Genomic DNA, 19,286 nt, shown 5'->3' with positions numbered 1-19,286 from the left:
AGTGAATTCAAAATAGAAAAACACCTGATTTTCACTGAAAAATGCAAAACGCAGAAGATAATGTTATAATAAATGGTGATAAATTAGTTATGAAAGGTTAAACATGGGGGGGGCATCATTTGGAAGACAGACACAAAAATAGTTCCAGGTCTTAAAGGATTAAATGCCAAATTAAATTAAAATTGAATGTGAATACTTTAAGTGACGTCACATAATTTTTGACTGAAAACAGATCCAAACAGACTCAAATAATAATGATAATTATTAGTAATGATAGTTAAACATCTGCCACCGCCATCAGTGAAAAGACATTTTATTTGTTGATAACGACATTGGCTGATATCAGCAAATATTGTCAGAATAGTGATGGCCTAAGCCAAAGCTAATAGAGATACAAGTTGTTTTTTAAGCCCAACATTAAAATAAAAGAGTTCTGACAAACATCATCAGCTGAATGAAGCGTTTACTCACATATTCAGAACTCCTATGTTCATACGCTCTGGTTTGGCACCAGCTGACACTGGTTGTTATGTCTTGGAGACAGGGTTGTAAATGTGCAGGGTCTGTTTAAGCTTTTATGAAACGCTTATTGTGTAACAGCAGTGACTGGTGCAAAGGTCCATCCAAGGCTTTGTTTTTTAAAGAGCAGCTGAGTGTTTTCACAAACATTTCCTTGAGTGGGTCAGTCCACCCTGAGCTTTGTGACAATTCATACAAGAAAGTTTAGGGAACATGTGTGTGTGTGTGTGTGTGTGTGTGTGTGTGTGTGTGTGTGTGTGTGTGTGTGTGTGTGTGTGTGTTTGAGTACAAAAAACCAACACATTAGATTATGAAAATATTTACATGAACAAACTATCCTTTAAATTATCCTTAAAATTGCCAGATATTGTATATATTAAAATATTAGAGATGATTTATTAAGTAAAAAATAATATTGTTCCAAATACCATTCAAGAGTTCTTCAAATTAAGAGAGAGTAATTGTAATTTATGAGGTCATTATATTTTTGAATGTTTGAAAGTGTGGACAAATGTGAAGTCCAGATGTATTTGGGTTGTGGGTGTTAAAATTTGGAATGGACTTGATGAATTTAAGTTGTTCACTTTGTTTTTAAAGTTTAAAAATGCCTTAAGTATAAGATCATTCAGGAATATTAAGTGGAGATGGTAGATGTATTTTTGTTTTGTTGTTGACTCTTTTTTTATAATGACAATACTCGATGATGTACACATTTAAATGAATGTAAATAGTGTGTCAGGTGAGAAGGATAGGCAAAAAATAACCTGCTTCTGGCCTATTCCTTTTTTTGTTTTTTGTGTTTATTGTAGTTGTTGTACTGTGTGTGGTGATTACTGTACAAACCAAAATAAACCGTTCATTCATTCATTCTTTAATAAAATGTGAATAATCTGAACATATATGAACAACTGGAAATGTCTAAAGAAAAATAAGTACAATTTTAACAATATTTTGCCTGTTACTTAATGTCTTGTAATGCAGATGTATAAATCAGGGTTTCTGTGGGTCATTAAAAAGCATTAAAAGTTAGTAAATAGATTTTGTGAAAGTTAAGGCCTTCAATGGCATTCAAAAGCATTAAATTCCATGTCCAGAGGCATTAAAAATTAAATACACTTTGTGGAAAAAAGCATTGTTATTCACAATTAGTTTTGATTATATAAACATTTAAGCATTTTGATCGGAAGTATAGTGTGATGATTGACAGGTGGAACCCTTTAATTGGCTATTGTTTATGGCCGATACATGAAGTCACAACACCGGATGCTTGGAATACAACGTAATGTGTATATGAATATGTATGTATATAAAATGTACATATTTTCATAATTTAATGTTATTTTATTGCACAAAAACAAAGAAAAATTTGGAGTTGTCATTATTTCTAGGTTATTATGTTATTTAACTGGTTCGACCCACTGGAGATCAACCTGGGCAGAAGTTGGCCCCTGAAAGGAAATGACATTTGACATCCCTGCAACACACACTTCAGTGAGATTATTTCAGTGGTGACGAGAACAAATAGAGTCATGTTTACATAGAGCCACAAGCGCAGAAGTCAAATAACATTAACAGGGGATTTAACGATCCATCACAAACAACAAACGGCTGCAGTACCTCCTTATAGGCCAATATTCAATCACAGTTTGACATAAAAAAAAAAACAGGAAGTGAAGACTCATTTTCATAAAATATAACTAATATTACAAAAATAGTTCAAATAAAACTGTAATTTATCCAGACTTTATCTAATTTTGGCCTTTGTGTGACAAATGAAATGTTAAAAATATTATTGTTCAGTGTTAATACTAATATTATAGGAACAATATTACAGAGAAATGTACTGTATTTGTATTGTACGTAATTTTTCAGGGTTGGCAGATTCGTTTGTTCATGTACACATTCCTTTAAGCGTTCACTAATCTAATGAAACATATGGACAGAGATACAGTTTCTGATCATTGTCATTGACTGTCCCTTACATGATAAATAATATATTTAAAAAACAGTAAAATAAACTTACATTATCTTCGTATTTTCTCAGAATTCTTCATTTCACTCCAGAAACCTTAGACAGTACCCAAATAATTAGTAATCAATATTCATTTTCAGATGGCACAGTAAAAATGTCAGTTTTTTGACTCTGGAGAACAGTAAATTAATGTTGTTGTTTTTAACCCTTCTGTGCATGGTGGTATTTGCAACAATATTTGAAATAATTACTCCAAATTAGCAGCTTTTTAACACTGATTCATCAATAAAACCAATGGAGTTGAACACCTACATGATCAGTAAATAAAACATGGGAAAATACCAGATTTTTTACTGAATATCATACATTGACCTCAAAAGCATTATAATCTTAATTTCCACCTAAAGTCATGGGGAAAAAATTATTAGACCATCCCTTGTTTTCTTCAACTTCTTGTTCATTTTAATGCCTGGTACAACTAAAGGTACATTTGTTTGGACAAATATAATGATAATGACTAAAATAACTCATAACAGGTTAATTTCAGAGCTGACATTTGGCTATTTTCCATGTTTTCTTGATAATAACCAAAATCACTTAAGTTGTTACATCAATATCATCAATAGCAGTCCATGTTTTCTTTTTCTGTCTTTTTTAGTCACATGATACACACAGGAGTTAGTAGTTGATTGCATAACCATTGTTTTTGACGACTTTTGATGGTCTAATAATTTTTTTCCACGACTGTATAGTCCATGGACAGGTTGATGTTACAATAAATTTAAATAGAAAAGTGTCCAGTTTAACTTAACATCCACTTAGATAAACCATACTGTGCATGGTGCTATTCAAACTTATATTTACAACAACAACAACAACAATAATAATAATAATAATAATAATAATAATAGATGCTTTTATGTTAAATGTTTTAGTATAGTTTCAATTTATTACAATTTTAATTTTATATACCTAATATTTGGAACCAATATTCATTTTTAAAGTCTTTGAAAAGGTTTGTTAAGCATCTTTATGTTATTTATGCAATAAATTATATACATTTTTCAAATCGGATTTTATATTTTTTGTGTGTTTTTTGGGCCTTTTTTGTTGATATAGTAGGTTAAAGTGAAAAAGTAATAGGCAGATGAGATAGATGAAGTTGTGCTGAAAAAAAGATATTAAACATGGGTATAATAAACATTTCTTTATATAGTATATAAAGCCAAAATCAAAAGTACTCAAAAATGGTCAAAATAGGCTCAGACCCCTAAGGGTTAAATAGGAAAAAAAAAGAGAAATGTGTCTGAAAACAACATTATTTCAATTTTATGGGCAACAGTGTACATTTATGATTGAAGCTGTCTGTAAGTTACAAATGATCGACTGTAATATGTGTATTTCAATCAAAATAATCCAACTGGACACATTTATAGCGTGTTTGGGAGCAGTAATCCCACCCAGTTTTATAAGTTGTGTATGAAAGGGTTAATCAGTACAGAATTGGATCTGAGTGTTTGACATGTAAAAAGTTATTGTTCTTCAGAGTTATAAATGTGTGTATATTCTCTAAGCCATTTGATGTCATGTTTTTGTGAAAATTAATGAAAAGGGGGTCAGGTGTTTGTTTTTCTTCTTCTTTTTGCTCATTGTTGTCATCTTTTAAGATTCTTCTGTAAAACCACACTGTGTGATCATTTTTGTCTGTTTATCGTTCATCCTCGTGACTCTTTCCGTAAAACCCTTCCATCAAGATGAGATTAATCGTACCATTTCAGAACAAAGTCGCAAAATATCACAGGAAAAAGTGGCTGCTTTAGTCATAATGAAGTGGAAGAAACACTAGAAAAGACAACGGGGATATAAAAAAAAAAAAAAGAGAGAAAAATTATTAAAATGTCAAGATTTGATGAATTAAAGCTGACTCCTGCAGACTGCGTTGTTCGCCCAGACTGAACAGAGCCTCCAGCGTCTGGAGGCTCACGAGAAATCAAGAGTTCAGTCGGATATAGGCTGCGAGGTCATCATTTTTTTTTTTTTTTTTTCATATTTACTCTGTGTAGTACTTAGTTGGAGCACAGAATGTAACACCAGGCAGTTACTCAAAGGAAAAGTCCAGTTGGAATCCAGATGTTTGTGAAACTGACGTGCATCTTCTGTACATTACCATTTCAGTGCCTTAATCTTGTTCCATGGGCAGAATTAAGCGCTATTTAATGTAGACTATGTAATTATTTAGGCATATAGCTTCAGGATTAGTGTTTTGGGCTAGTGTGTTGTCGGAGGATTTAGGGTTTGACTTGATGATATGCGTGAAAGTCTGTTTTACACACAAGTCCAGTTTATCTGGGACAATGCCAGATTACTGTATTAATAATGATTGTCAGTGTTGCTGTTTTGCTAAACGTGTATTGACCAATGAGATCAATGTCTGTTTGTTGTGTTTTTGTTTTTTGTTTTTTTGGGGGGGGGGTCATAGAAATATAGGGTTTGTGTAACCCTTTAGCCCCTGACGTGTCTGTAGTGAGCGTTCTGAATGCATGATTTATTTTAAATATTCATAAAACCAACCATTTTCTCAATAAGGAAACTTTCAAAACGTTCTGATAGAACAGACCTTGTTCTCTCCATAGACATCTGAGCATGCTCAGTGCACCCCCCACTGCCTGTGTAATGGGGAGCAAAACACAGAGCAGTGAGTGAGACCGACTTGCTATAAAAATAGACAGTTTGGTCTATTTTTTTTTTTTTTTTTTTTTTTTTTACACTGTTTTCCTTGTCATTTTTTGTTTTTTACTGTTTGCAGTGTTGTGGTGTTTTTTGTTTTTTTTTGTGGCACAAAATATCGCTTTGTCTTGCCACAGACCAATCAAATGGTAGCATTTGTACGAGAGCCAGTTAGCCTCTTGTTTTTTTTTGTTTTGTTTTATTTACTCTTTCGCCTTTCGTTGCCACAGTACTGTGGTCATATATGGCGTATACTTCAGTTCATTCTTTTGTGCATTTTGCTACCACAGTACTGTGGCAATTGATAGAAGAAATGACAAATTAGTGATAATATATAGTATAGAATAAGAATTATTTTTTCTAAATACTTTATATGTTGTTTATGGTGTTGTTTGCTCTGGAGGCTGGAGAAGGTGGGCGGAGCTACATGTTAGATAGATTTGGTAGTGTGCAGTGTGACTTAAGTTCTGTGTCCGTTGAGTGTTGTGGTCCTGTGAAATTCTGTACTCTGAACGTTGTTTATATTAATGTCAGATTTATGTACCAGCGCCGTGCACCACCCGCCACCCCATATTTGAAAATCGTTAGAAAAAAAAGAAAAAAGTGATATTCCGACCAGAGAATGAACCCAGGTCTTCCTCATTGCAGTCCGATACATTACCAAATCCACTCCACTGTGTCCCAGGTTGACCCATTCACCATATGATTGACTTGGTACTTTTTCAGAATGTAAGTTACCAGTCTAGACATGATATAACGAGGGCGCTGATTGACTCTGTGGTAATAGAAAAAACGATATTTCGTGCCACAGTACTGTGTCAACAGCCACTTTTTTTTTTTTTTTTTTTTTTTTACTGTGTAACTGCTTTGTAACTGCTTTTTGGAGTTCAACCAGGTGCCAAAAAGGAGCTGAACTGATGTAGAAAAAAAGAGTCTCACAATAAGAACTACTGGGCCAAAATTCAAATACTTACTAGGTCAATACTTAGTGATGTACATTCTGAGTGCCTTATTTAGTAAAAAGCTGTCAAACTTCAATTCCTCTTTTTGTCTTTTTCTGTTATTCCACCCTGTTTTGACCCTAAAACACACAGTAAAACAAAACCACCGAAGAAAAGGAACACAAGCGCATACTTACAGCAGCTTTTAAAACACTGGAACAGATGCAAATTCACAACAGCACTTTTACCCAGAATAATGTCTCAGGGGTTAAAGGCCTAATGTGTACATTTATGTTAGAGGAAAAAAAAAAAAAAGGAAGCTTGTGTAGTGACTTACCACAATCACCTCAGTTTTGCTTGAATGTGATATTAATCGAGTAGACTTTGAGCTTTGGAAAAAATCAAACAGCAGTCCAAATGTCCAAGACTGAACCCTCAGGAGGAACATATGTGGTCAAAAGTCATGACAGAAAGATGAGATGCTAGTATTTTTGCACCGGGAGTGACATAAAGCAGCAGAAAAGTGAAAGTCTGGCTGGAAGTATGAAAGCTGTGACTGAAAATCAGGGTTGTTTTTTCTGTCAAATATTAACTGAACTCTTCATAAGTTTAAATATGGGTGATGCTTTGGGTAGGAGTGACTATAAACTTGTTTGCTTTGCATTATTAAAAAAAAAAAAAAAAAAGATAGTCACAAAATAGTGCATGGTCTAAATGTCAGTATTTTTACTTGCAACTGGGAAGAATTGCCATCAGCAGTTTCTTTAATAAGCAAACAGGATAATGTAGACAAGTACACTATATGGACAAAAGTATTGGGACACATTGAACCCAGGTGTTTCTTTTCTAACAGGGGTCTGGGATACAAAACAATAATGACAAATGCCATAACGTAGTTCTTTTATTTTGATATGAAATGATCTTTATCATATTATAAAACTATATGACCTTTGTCATTATTGTTTTGTATCCCAGACCCCTGTTAGAAAAGAAACACCTGAATTCAATGTGCCCCAATCCTTTTACCATATAGTGTATCTAAATATATATGAATAGGATCTTTTTTTTTTTCAGTCAGATATGGTGTTATTAAAGACTGTATGCTATGCACAAACACATAAAATATAACACCAGTGTGAGAAATAACACCATGAAAAGCAATTAGTTAAAAGCAGTACAGATATATGTACGCCTCTCAGGTTATTTCATAAATATATAATTTGCACGATGTATCATGGTGCGTACATGCCAGACAATAAACAGGATTAAATACTGCTTTGGAGGTCTTTTTGGATTATTTATCAGGATTACATGTTCAGGATAAAATATGGATAGATAGTAAATGTGGTGATGACTGGACCTGATGCTAACGTGTTTACTATGACTGGACTTGATGCTAACGTGTTTACTATGACTGGACCTGATGCTAACGTGTTTACTATGACTGGACCTGATGCTAACGTGTTTACTATGACTGGACCTGATGCTAACATTTTTACTATTACTGGATCTGATGCTAACAATGTTTACTATGACTGGACCTGATGCTAACGTGTTTACTATGACTGGACCTGATGCTAACGTGTTTACTATGACTGGACCTGACGCTAACGTGTTTACTATGACTGGACCTGATGCTAACATGTTTACTATGACTGGACCTGATGCTAACGTGTTTACTATGACTGGACCTGATGCTAACATGTTTAATATGACTGGACCTGACGCTAACATGTTTACTCTGACTGGACCTGATGCTAACATGTTTACTATGACTGGACCTGATGCTAACGTGTTTACTATGACTGGACCTGATGCTAACATGTTTAATATGACTGGACCTGATGCTAACGTGTTTACTATGACTGGACCTGATGCTAACGTGTTTACTATGACTGGACCTGATGCTAACGTGTTTACTCTGACTGGACCTGATGCTAACATGTTTACTATGACTGGACCTGATGCTAACGTGTTTACTATGACTGGACCTGATGCTAATCTGTTTACTCCTTTGCGTTGTTTTTTTCTCCTCAGAACTCCCAAGTTTCACAGACCCTCACATTCCTCTAGTGGCTCGTGAGATTATGCAGCGAATGATCCGCCAGTTCGCTGCCGAATATACCTCAAAAACTACTCAGGACGACCCGCCCCTGCCCAACGGCACCATGAAGGACCAAAGCCTGCCGAGAGCGGCGTCTCTGGCCCCGGCCCCCTGCTCCCCCCCTGGGCCCCGGCCTGTGCCCAGCTCCCCTCCATCATCTGCCTCTGCCTCCTCCTCCCCATCCCCGACCCCAGGGCCGGCCCTCAGCCCCTCCGCCTCCTCCTCCTCTGCCGCCGCCTCGGCTTCTGCCTGCACCCAGAGCAGCAACGGTACGGGGGCCAGTAACGGTGGAGGGGGGGGCACAGCTGCTGCCTCTGCACAGAACCCCGTCCTCAGTAAGCTTCTCATGGCCGACCAGGACGGCCCGCTGGACCTCACTGTCAAGAAGAACCAGGTGGAACCGGAGCCCAGCCAGCAGGGTGAGAACACACACCCAGACGTTCACATCCTCGCTGTTTCTATCACTTCTAACGTGTAGTTTTAAGGTCAAATCCAAATAGGTCACAAGAGCCAAATCACAGGAGCAGCATTTTTTGATAAAGATAAACTGATTCAAATCACATTCTCATGATCACAGGTGTCAAGCATACGGTCAGCAGGTCAAAACAGGCCACCAAAGGGTCCAAACCGGCCCGTAGGACGCAAAACTTACACTGAAGATATTAACAGTCACTTTAGTTCAGGTTCCATATTCAACCCAACTCAATCTCCAGTAAAATACTATTATAATAAGCTGTAAAAAAATTTCAATTCCAAATTCTTCTCTTCACTTAAAAAAAGTATAAAGAAAAAAAGTAAAAATTACATGAAAATATTTACATTTACAGAAAAAAATTCTAAAAAACAGAGAGAAGTAAGTGTAATTTTAACAATATTTTGCCTATAGATTTGTAAATGTTGTAATGTACACGTGCAAACGAGAAGCCAAGGCATAATACTGTTAAAATTGCAATTTATTTTCTTAATAAATTTCAGTTTTTTCATGATGTCAGTTGACGTCAGTTTTTTCAAATGTCCTGCCCCCTCAAATTAAAGTTTCTGGAGGTAGGGAAAAGCTGCACAACAGCAGGAGGCTTAGTGGAACTAGTAAAGCATCTATAAGTTTCACTTTCACTCTGCGCTCATACTCATTCTGAGGTCTGGTTGTGATGCGCGAGTCTGTTTTTTTTTTTTTCAACCCATTTGGCTTTTGTGGAATTATTTGACCTGACCCAACCCGCCCCGCAAATAAACTGACATTCTTTTGACCTGCCCCAACCCGACCCGCTTCACATCACTAACGCACGACACTGAACCCACCCCCATATAATACCTGGACGGACCTGTCCATTGACGCGCTACAACAGTGGCAAACATAAGGTTCTAATTTGTCGCACAGTATGAATTTGGAAAGTGCAAAAATTATACTAAAGTTATTAAAAGTCAAAGGTGTCAGATTTGTTTTAGTTCAAGTTCCACATTCAGCCCAACTATGATCTACAGTAAAATGATAGTATAATAACCTATAAATAATGACTACAAATTTAAATCAAAATTTCATTGTAAAAAGTCCGTACCGGTTTGGTATTGGATCGGTGTCAGCAAAACTAATCCCAAAAAAAAATCGGATCGGATTGGAAGCAAAAAAATCCAGATCAGGACGTCACTGTTTTAAAAAGAGTAAATCATGAAAACATGACTTCAACCAGGTAATGTAAACCTCACAATAGTTCTTAGTACTGATAACAATCAAACAAAATAAAATGTAATAGTAGTGAAAGGAAATTGTTTTGTCCAGGGTTTTTCTTACCAAACACAGTATATACACATGGAGCCCATTTGCAGTCTGCAACATTTCAATAGGTAACTGTTCGTGACCAGATCTGAATGGCCATAAACTCTTAACTGGCTCACCAGCCGATAGACCACCAGCTATTGTGAAGGCATATATACAATAAACATACAATAATTTACAGGACAAGTCAATACTATGAAAAACAAGTGCATGCCATTGAGTTATTCTCTAGCACTTTGAGTTTGGATTTAAAAGCATTCAAGGAGATCAGTTCAGTCAGTTTGCAGTCTTTTAGCAACATATTCCATGTGCAAGGAACAGAGTAGACAAATGCCCTTTTCTCCAGCTCTGTACAGGCGAACGGCACAAAAAGAAACAAACGCTCATTTGATCGCAGACAATAAGAATCAACACTTCTTCTTGGTATTAAACTACAGATATAGGAAGGCAATAATAAAGTGTTTAAATGTGTCTGTTAAATGGCCAAGCTGCAAAGAAACTAACATTAGTCTACTCAGTTCCATCCGTTCCAAACCGACAATTTATATTGAAATTAGGAACCAATTATGGCTAACTTTGCAGCCCCTGGTGAGGAATGATCACAGAACATTCAGCCCAACATCCATCCAGTCGTTAGTCACTCACACATCGCCCAAGAAAGCTGAGTTTGGGAATGATTTTTGAAATGGGCATTAAATTCTTTTCAAAGAATTATTAAAAAGGTTTTAAAAAGTCTTAAATTTAACTTGAAGAAACTGATGGGAACCCTGTGGTCCATACTTTGATGCCTTATAACATGGAAATGGTTACAGAAATCAGTATAGTTACTATTGAGCACTGATAGGAAGGCATATATGGACTTTCATTTCATTGGTTAAGTTCTCCTCCAGTGAAAGTTCCACCCACTTTATTGGGAGATTGATCTCCTGCATCTAGACCACAGGACTCTAACATAGCAGCAGAACCAACAACCTGACAAATTCAACTTGGCATTGATTCTTGACACAATATGTTGGTGAAATACAGGATCATTGGTCCTATTTTTTTAATTCATGTAAAGCAGTTGTTTCCATCCGACTTCAAGGTTGAAAAATACTGATGTAAAGCCTCTGTTAGTATTTAGAAAAGCACTTTATAAATCCTCTGTGCTGTAATTATTATTGAATTTCTTTGTGCGTATGTGTAACAGTTCCAGTTGTACTTACAGTATGTTGTAATCTACTCACATAACTCTGTCACATGTAACTAGTTACTGCACAGAACTGATATAAATGGTTAACCTTACTAATTAACATGCTATTCGACTTCAGGGATGCGAGTCTGTAAAACAGCAGTTTTGATATTTTTGATTTGAGAATTAAAACTAGCACACTAAAATAAACTCCTGAGCCTGGGACATGTACCCATAATGTTTGACTCCCCTGACATTCTGAAGATGAACATGACTCATATACAGACTCATACTCATTTAATAGACATTCTGTTCATGGAAAGAATCTGTGAAAAGTCATCATGTTTCAGAGTAAGTCTTCACAGTTGTACACCAAGCTCTGAAATGTAGCTTGGGGATTCAGTCTGGGTTTAATCAAACTAAAGCAGCAGGGGGTCAGTGTTTCTATCATCAGACAGACTGCAGGGCTGAAGCGACAGCTCGCAGCTTCAACCTTCAGCTTCAGTGTGACCGGTCATGCACTCTAATACCAGCTTTTTAGAATCTCCTTACACTAAGCCTCCTTAATTTTTACAAAAAAGATTTAGGCATTTACATTTGCCCCGGTCTCGCATATTATCTCTCTCTCTCTCTCTCTCTCCCCCTCATGTGTTTACAGGGCATTACACTGATTTACATTCATTACCTGGAGACATTAACCCTTACCTAACAAAGATCAAACCTTAAAACAAGCCTCAACCCTCAAATTTAATCAATCACACTGATGGACCTACATTTTGCCTCCAGACATGACTGTATAAATAAATAAATAAGTCATATACAACCACACACATAAACACACCCTACAGATTAATTCTCACTGAGATTATCCACATTAACATATATGCATGTAGTTATTAAATACAGGTGAATGTAAATTCAGAAAACAAATAGCATTTTTAAAGCCTGGATAAAAGGTTTTATATTTAAAAATGATCCAGTGACTGGACAATGTAAAAGGCAAAAGTTATTTTTCATAATTTGGCTTTTTCAACATATTTACTGTGTACAAGACTGAAAATGTTAGAAGCTGTATTTAGTAGACATATGAAATGAATAAATAAATGGTTTTGCATTTCTCTGCTAGATATGTAATGTAACAATGACAAAACTGACTGAACTAAAATTTTTCACCTTAAGCATAAGAATGATTAACAGTTGACAGTGAGTGCACTCATTCCAAGCACTGTATTAAAGGTGGGGTGTGAGATGTTTTCCTGGAGGATTTTTTACTATATTGCTTAAAATCCCCCTCACACCTTGATTACAAGCAATTAATTAAATGCTCTAACACAAAAAGAAAAAAAATGTAGTCACCTGTGGAACGGACAGGACTAAAAAAAACACCATCCAATCATTTTAAGAGCCCGATCGAAATGATTGAACAGTGATATGTCTATCAAACTCAACTGCCATTTGTCCCTCCCCCCTCTCTCCTCTGCGCGTACCCCTCTTCGTGCATGAATCGTGCATTCTCAGAGGTTTGGAGCAACTGTACAGGAAACGAAGCCAGAGCCAGAGCTTGGCTATACTAACTATGTTAGGATGTAAAGTTCACCAGCAAACTGTTTTGTCGCTAACATAAATCACTAGGAAATGTGACGTTAGAACCTGTGTGGAAACATGCCTCATCTTTTGGTGCTAAGTGGTTATTATTGAATTAAAAAAAGATAAATACAGCACTGTAAGTCTTTGGTCACTTTTAGCTTGGTTGTTTTTAAAGGGTTGTAACAAGTAACAAGAGTCTTTTTTCTTCAGATGCATCAAGAAAATACAGGAATTATGTCCAGTAGTAAAAACAAAAAAATCACAACTAAAAGGCTTTAGTGTGACCTGTGTTTTTATGCTATTGAGCTGCTTATTTTAACATTATTTTAACATCTAATTAACACTGTCTTATAATTTTGACATGCTGCATCAAATGTAGCTTGCTCCAACAGTTTTCCTAAGATCTCATACCCCACTTTTAATGTCCTGTCCATACTAACATCCTCTATTTAAAAAAAATAAAATAAAATCTGTCCACATGACCTTCCTTTTACTAAATATCTCTGTTCACACAACAACGCAAAAAAGTTTCTAAACTGTTCCCAACCCTCAGTAAAACCGTAGTATGCAGGGCCAGATCAACACTTCATTGTACCCTGGGCAACAATATTCAAGGGCCCCATCATCACAACCCCAGGATCCCTATAATCTGGCAAAATACAGAATAAGTTCCAGGAATATATGTAAATATACCCCATACTTCAATATCTAACTATCATCAAATGCATTTTGATGTACAAATGTGTAAATGCTCGTAGAACTACAAGTGCACCACTATAGCCTCTTGTCAAGGCCACTCACTTGCACATGATGATAAGAAAACAAAACACATTAGCATCAGTATAATCTAAAATTGATCCACTACATTAGAAAGAGAGGGAAGTGTCCTCCATTTTCACAAAAAATAAATAAGAAACTATTTCCAAAGTATCCAGTATTTATTTAAGAATACTTTTTGCCAACACAAATGTATTGAATCGTCAGAAAAAGCCCACAGACAAAACACAAACATAATCTGATAGAATCAGATATGAATTTTAAACAGAAATCCCCTTGTCACCTCAGAATTCAACAAGAAAGTTAAAGTATGTGCAATGTAAACATCGTTTTGATTTGCGTACGTATGTCGCATAGTTCTTGACATCTCACATCCCGCTCAGTGCACACACGTTGATTTGCGTCACCGCTGATTTGCTTTTTGGAGTGACCAATGAGGAGAGGGTCTCAGCTCACGGTCACAGACAGCAGGAGCAGGGTTTCTGTGCAGTGCAATGGCTCCGGGCAGCGGACAGTTTCATTTATAAGCAAAAGATAACCAGATATTTTCGTTATGCCCGAGCTACCCAGGGCCCTTCAGAGGTCGCGGGCCACTGGGCAATTGCCCAGTTGCCCATATGGTTAATCCGGGCTTGGTAGTATGTGTTGTCCAACCTGTGGACACTGTGGATAATACTGAATGTAGCAGACGCTTCAATCTGTCACGAAGGTGAAGCACCAACAACAAATTCAGCTTTAAACTAGCATTACCTTAAGTTTTGGTTGTGGTTGTAAAGTATAATCTTTACATGATGTGGATTTGTACTTAGCACTGGTCCAGTCTGGTCTGGGCCAGTCTGATCCACCTCCCAAAGGTATGGGTGCAGACCTCCATCTACTGCAGCTCATACACTGATTTGTACACATAGATTTGATGTTTCAGATTACGGCTGCACGATATCGGTAAAAACTGACATTGTGATTTTTTTTTTAATCCTGCGATATATGTATTGTAATATGAAAAAATACTCAGTATACTGTGTGGCGTAAATGGTCAAACAAATTAGTTGTGTTTCCTCTCGTGGCAACATAGAACACGTGTTCAGTATCATCCTTCTTGCAGCCGAAATAATTCCGGATAACTGACGTTGCTTTTCTTTTTGGCACCAAGTCTTCGTTTTTGGTGATTTTCTCTTGTTCGTTGCTCATTTTTCGATGTTGTTACCAGTGACTCACTCCATGTGCAGGGGCACGGTCTGCTTCGACAAACTGATTAAGAACGATTGTGATAGGTGGATCGCTGTGTGCAGTGTGTGTCAGGTACTCAGGTTGAAATTAGATGAGTTCATTTGCTTCCAACAATTGTAGGATCTGCGATGTGACTACTTTGCACACGTACATTGCGATGACAATGCTCAAACGATATACTGTGCAGCTCTATTTCAGATGCAGCATCAAAAGCAAAATGTGATGTGACGCCATTGTTTTCCAGTCTCTTCTTTTTCCCTCAACATACAGAAGGTAAACTTAGTGAGTCTTTTTTTAAAATTTAATTCTAATTTGACATAAAATATCTTAAAATCAGCGCTAAATGTATGTACATCCAAAATCGGCTTTTCTATCGACAGCATCAGCTCAGCTGGCATCGACTCGGTACTGGCAGAAACTATCAGGTGTTATTTCTTGTACCGTCTTTGTCGATGTTCCAGCTGAGCCAAAGTGATACTAAACCTGACAGGCCACGGATGGTCAATCCACAATTACCAATGCGTCATTGACTAGATTTTCTTGTCAGATCTAACCTGCTAAATCGATGACAGATTTGAGTCTAAACAGGTATAATTTCCCCTGAAAAATCTTAGTGAAACATGTTACTTCAGAAATTATACCTTGTAGTTTTTTTTTTTTTTAATACCTTGCCGTTTTTAACTGCCATCCTTCTATTATAACCACTGCTCTTAGCTGTAATTATGCTGACAATGTTACGATAGCCTGCATTGCGTTGCTATGACGACAGGCTGCACTGAGGAAGTAGTACAGTACAGTAGAAGTGCGGGATGCTAATAGCATCAGTGGAAATGTGGCAGAAGCATGATTAGCAGTTGACAGTGGGTCAAGTTTTCACCTCCTGAGAGATCTGACCTGAGATGGAGGGTTTCTGTTCAGCCCTTGGTTTTAGAAAATGGCCTCAACTGTGTCGTCAGTGATCACCTGGAGTCGGATCTGACATACAGGGAGGTCATCAGCTTAGTGGACAGTCCTTCAATCTGTCTCAGGACACGTTCCCATTCTCAGCAAAAAGAAAGTGGACCCATTCGTCCCAGTCCACGTCTGACTCTGACAGATGGGATTCTACATTGTGTATCAAAAAAAACTATACATCTTGAAAAATTACCACCAGTTCCGCATTTAATAATTTTTGGAATGTTCTTTTATGGACGTCAGTAGGTAGGGGATTGGTGGATATTTGTCCAAATTTACAGACCCAGGTTTTCCTGCATGAGTGAGCAGGGGCAAATAGTGCAATCCAAGTTAAAACTGGTTTGTGCGAAGTAGTGGTGGGATTTAAATCCAATCAAAGGTCATGGGAGGGGACAATGGGCATCCATCTTGTTTCCCACAAAATTGCCAGATTACAGCATTAACACTTTGGCCAACATGTCAATTTCATTTCTTTATCCATGGCAGCTGTTCCTGCTTTTAACCTTAACTTTAAGTTGGATTGCACAATTTGCCCCTGCTCACTCATGCGTGAAAACCTGGGTCTGTAAATTTGGACAAATATCCACCAATCCCCTACCTACCAACATCCGTAAAAGAAAATTTCAAAAATTATCAAATGTGGAACTGGGGGTAATTTTTCAAAATGTATAGGTTTTTTTGATACACCCTGTAATATGTTCAGATTGTCCAGGAAAGAAACAGGTCCAAAACTACCTCACACAGATTAACCCTTTAACAATGGTAATGTCTCTGGCACTGCATTTTGGACTTTACAGCATTCAGATTACCGTACTGTAACTCCTGAACCACTATCCACAGAATTCAAACAGCTTTCCAACACTATATAACACTTTACAGCAGCAATGTGGGACTCTATTAAAAATAGAAAAGCACAACTTCAGAGACTTCCACACAGGCTAAAAAATGACTGGAAATAACAAAAAATATGAAGCCATATGGAGACTGAATGTTCACAACCAAAAAGCATGTTTGAGCAAATGTAAAATAGTTGAAAGTTTATTTCTGCGATCTCAAAAACTTTCATTATGGACATTTACAGTTGTTTCTGTTAATGAATATGCTAAAAACTTTGTTTTTTCTTTTTTTACTAAACACACTGTTTTAAGCATTTATTATTTATATTAATGATAATTTATGGCCAGATATTGAAAGATAAGTTCTTCCTGAAAACAAAGGTGCAAAATAATTGGCAAAAAAGGCCTTTTCTGACTATTTTATTGCAAAGAAAACATGAAGAAACCTAAGTGCTCTGTTATAATGGGTTAATGCTGTGTCTTTGGGTCACCTGGAATTCATATGGGGTCACCTGAAATGTCTAGTAATTGATAAAAAAAAAAAAAAAAAACTTACTAATAAAAAATACATGTTTAGTTGACAGAGACAATCCCAATCCATAAAAGACATGACAAACTGTGAAGCTGAAACTGAAGCACTGTGGTACTGTTTATCTTTCAAATGTTCATTGTGGTCAGTTTCAGATGCTGCAGCTCTTTCATAATTCATAATTTGAGTTCTTGTTTGTTCAGTATTAATTGTCAACCTTGTAAATCCAAACTGGACTGACTGTACATATCCTGACCAAGGAAAATCAAATTCTCACTTTGTGCAGTAATCTACACCTGGCTTTTCTGCCTCCGTCCATAATAATATTCATTATATAGACTAAATGTCATCTAAAATTAACATTTATTTGCTACATTGTATAGCAAACTATTACATGATCAAAAACAAATTAATTTTTAGCAAAAAAAAAAAAAGTTAAAATGATGTTAATATGGGGTCACGAGCCAAAAAAGGTTGGGAACCACTGGGTTAATATGTGTAAAATAATTCAATGTAAGATACACTAATTAATAAAAAAAAAAGATAAATGCTCATAAAACAACTTTATACAACGTGCTTTCAAGACACAATCAATTCAGATTCGAAGTCTTGGAAAAAACAGGAGTGAGTTAATAAACTTCAGAAGGTGACATCAACTTTAGTGTGAAAACCACATCATATGTTTGCCTTGAAGCAAATATAAATCATGTTTTGCTCTTTCATAATGCACAAGTGTGAAATGGTTAAGTTCTTGGGGTTGTACAGCACAGGTTAAGAGGCCAAATAGTACTGCATCTGTTTCTTTCCATGGTCTTATGAATCCATTTACAGCACAGTAAGTTGCAGCTAATAACGTAATTAGAAGTGGTGCTAATTTCCTGCATAAGTCTACAAAAGGAAAGGAATATTTTGATCATATAACCCTGTGTATGTTGAGTTCTTATTACTACCACCAAACGAGACATAAATTACATCAGCAGCTCAGAGAAGGACGTGGCTATTGTACACTTGTCGTAACATATATGCGTATATTAAGTGGACATTTTGCGTTTTAGGTGCACGTTTTTGAGCCGATTATCCGTCCATGCACATGATCTTTCTTAGTTTAAACGTGATGGTTTTTCTGTGTCATCTGTGCTTTATTCTGTGTTTTATTTTATGGTCACCTCATGTTTGCTTTTTGTCAGATTAAACAACAAAAAGCCTCTGAAGATTAGCGAGGCTGTTCCCATATATAGGGTTACGTTGGTCAAAAGGTCGGCTGCACTTTAGGGATTATACGAGTAAAACACAGACACAGTGAGCATTAATTTATCTATACATACTGCTTTTCTCGGCACATTGCTTTTTTTTTTTCAATTTAGGATTTTAATCATGATAAAAATAATACATGTATAAAATCACTTGTTTCAGCAAAGCTGTATTGATATTATCCTTTTTGGAGGGTCGTGTCACATTTTTTACACACCGTCATTCAAACTACGATAACTCCTGAACCGTTGACACTACTGACAAAAGTCAAGTGCCATCTGAAAGTTAGGGTTAGGGTTCTTTTTATTGGTATATAACACATTTTTATTGGTATATAACACATTAGGATAGAGACCTTCATTGGCTGAGGGGGAAAGGGGGGGTGGGGGGCAGAGAGCAGCAGAGTGCAGTCAGTGAGACAGAGATGGAAGACTTTTGTTACATTTAGCAGTGTTTTAGCAAGGTTTTAGCTCTGTTTTGTTTTGGTTAAATGTCTGAGAAGGACTGTTGATGCTTGTGTCTTAGTTTTTATTCTGCTCTTTACTGTACATTATTAATGTTCCAGTGAACATTAGTACAAGTTGCTTATTGTTGAACCTCTGTGTGTCTGTGTTGTTCCTCCGCTGTCAATGTGATGACATCATCATGTGACTAGTCGACTCAACTTCAATTTTATTGACAAATAAGTCAATCTGAAAAGCTCACCAGTGCCCTAATATATATGTGTGTGTGTGTGTGTGTGTGTGTGTGTGTGTGTGTGTGTATGTGTGTGTGTGTGTGTGTAAATACATATGCAGAGAGCTAGCCAGGGCAGAAGGAGACGCATTGTGTGTAAAAGAAGCACACCATGGATGTTTTTCTCAGTGAAATGAAGGGGGTCTGTTTACAACTAGACAGATTGTGGACAGAGATTATCA

The 19,286-nt window shown here is 36.6% G+C and overlaps 1 protein-coding gene across 1 annotated transcript in view; it reads left to right on the top strand.

The window, feature by feature from the left end:
- lcor (ligand dependent nuclear receptor corepressor) overlaps positions 1–19,286 on the top strand; it is a 161,674-nt gene that overhangs the window by 124,419 nt on the left and 17,969 nt on the right. The window contains exon 5 of the mRNA XM_030132628.1: positions 8,197–8,682. Within this exon, the coding sequence (XP_029988488.1) occupies positions 8,197–8,682 (486 nt within the window). The remainder of the gene's footprint in view (positions 1–8,196; positions 8,683–19,286) is intronic.

The sequence above is a fragment of the Sphaeramia orbicularis genome, chromosome 1 (assembly GCF_902148855.1).
Source record: "Sphaeramia orbicularis chromosome 1, fSphaOr1.1, whole genome shotgun sequence".
NCBI lineage: Eukaryota > Metazoa > Chordata > Actinopteri > Kurtiformes > Apogonidae > Sphaeramia > Sphaeramia orbicularis.
This window is presented reverse-complemented; position numbering and strand designations above follow the sequence as displayed.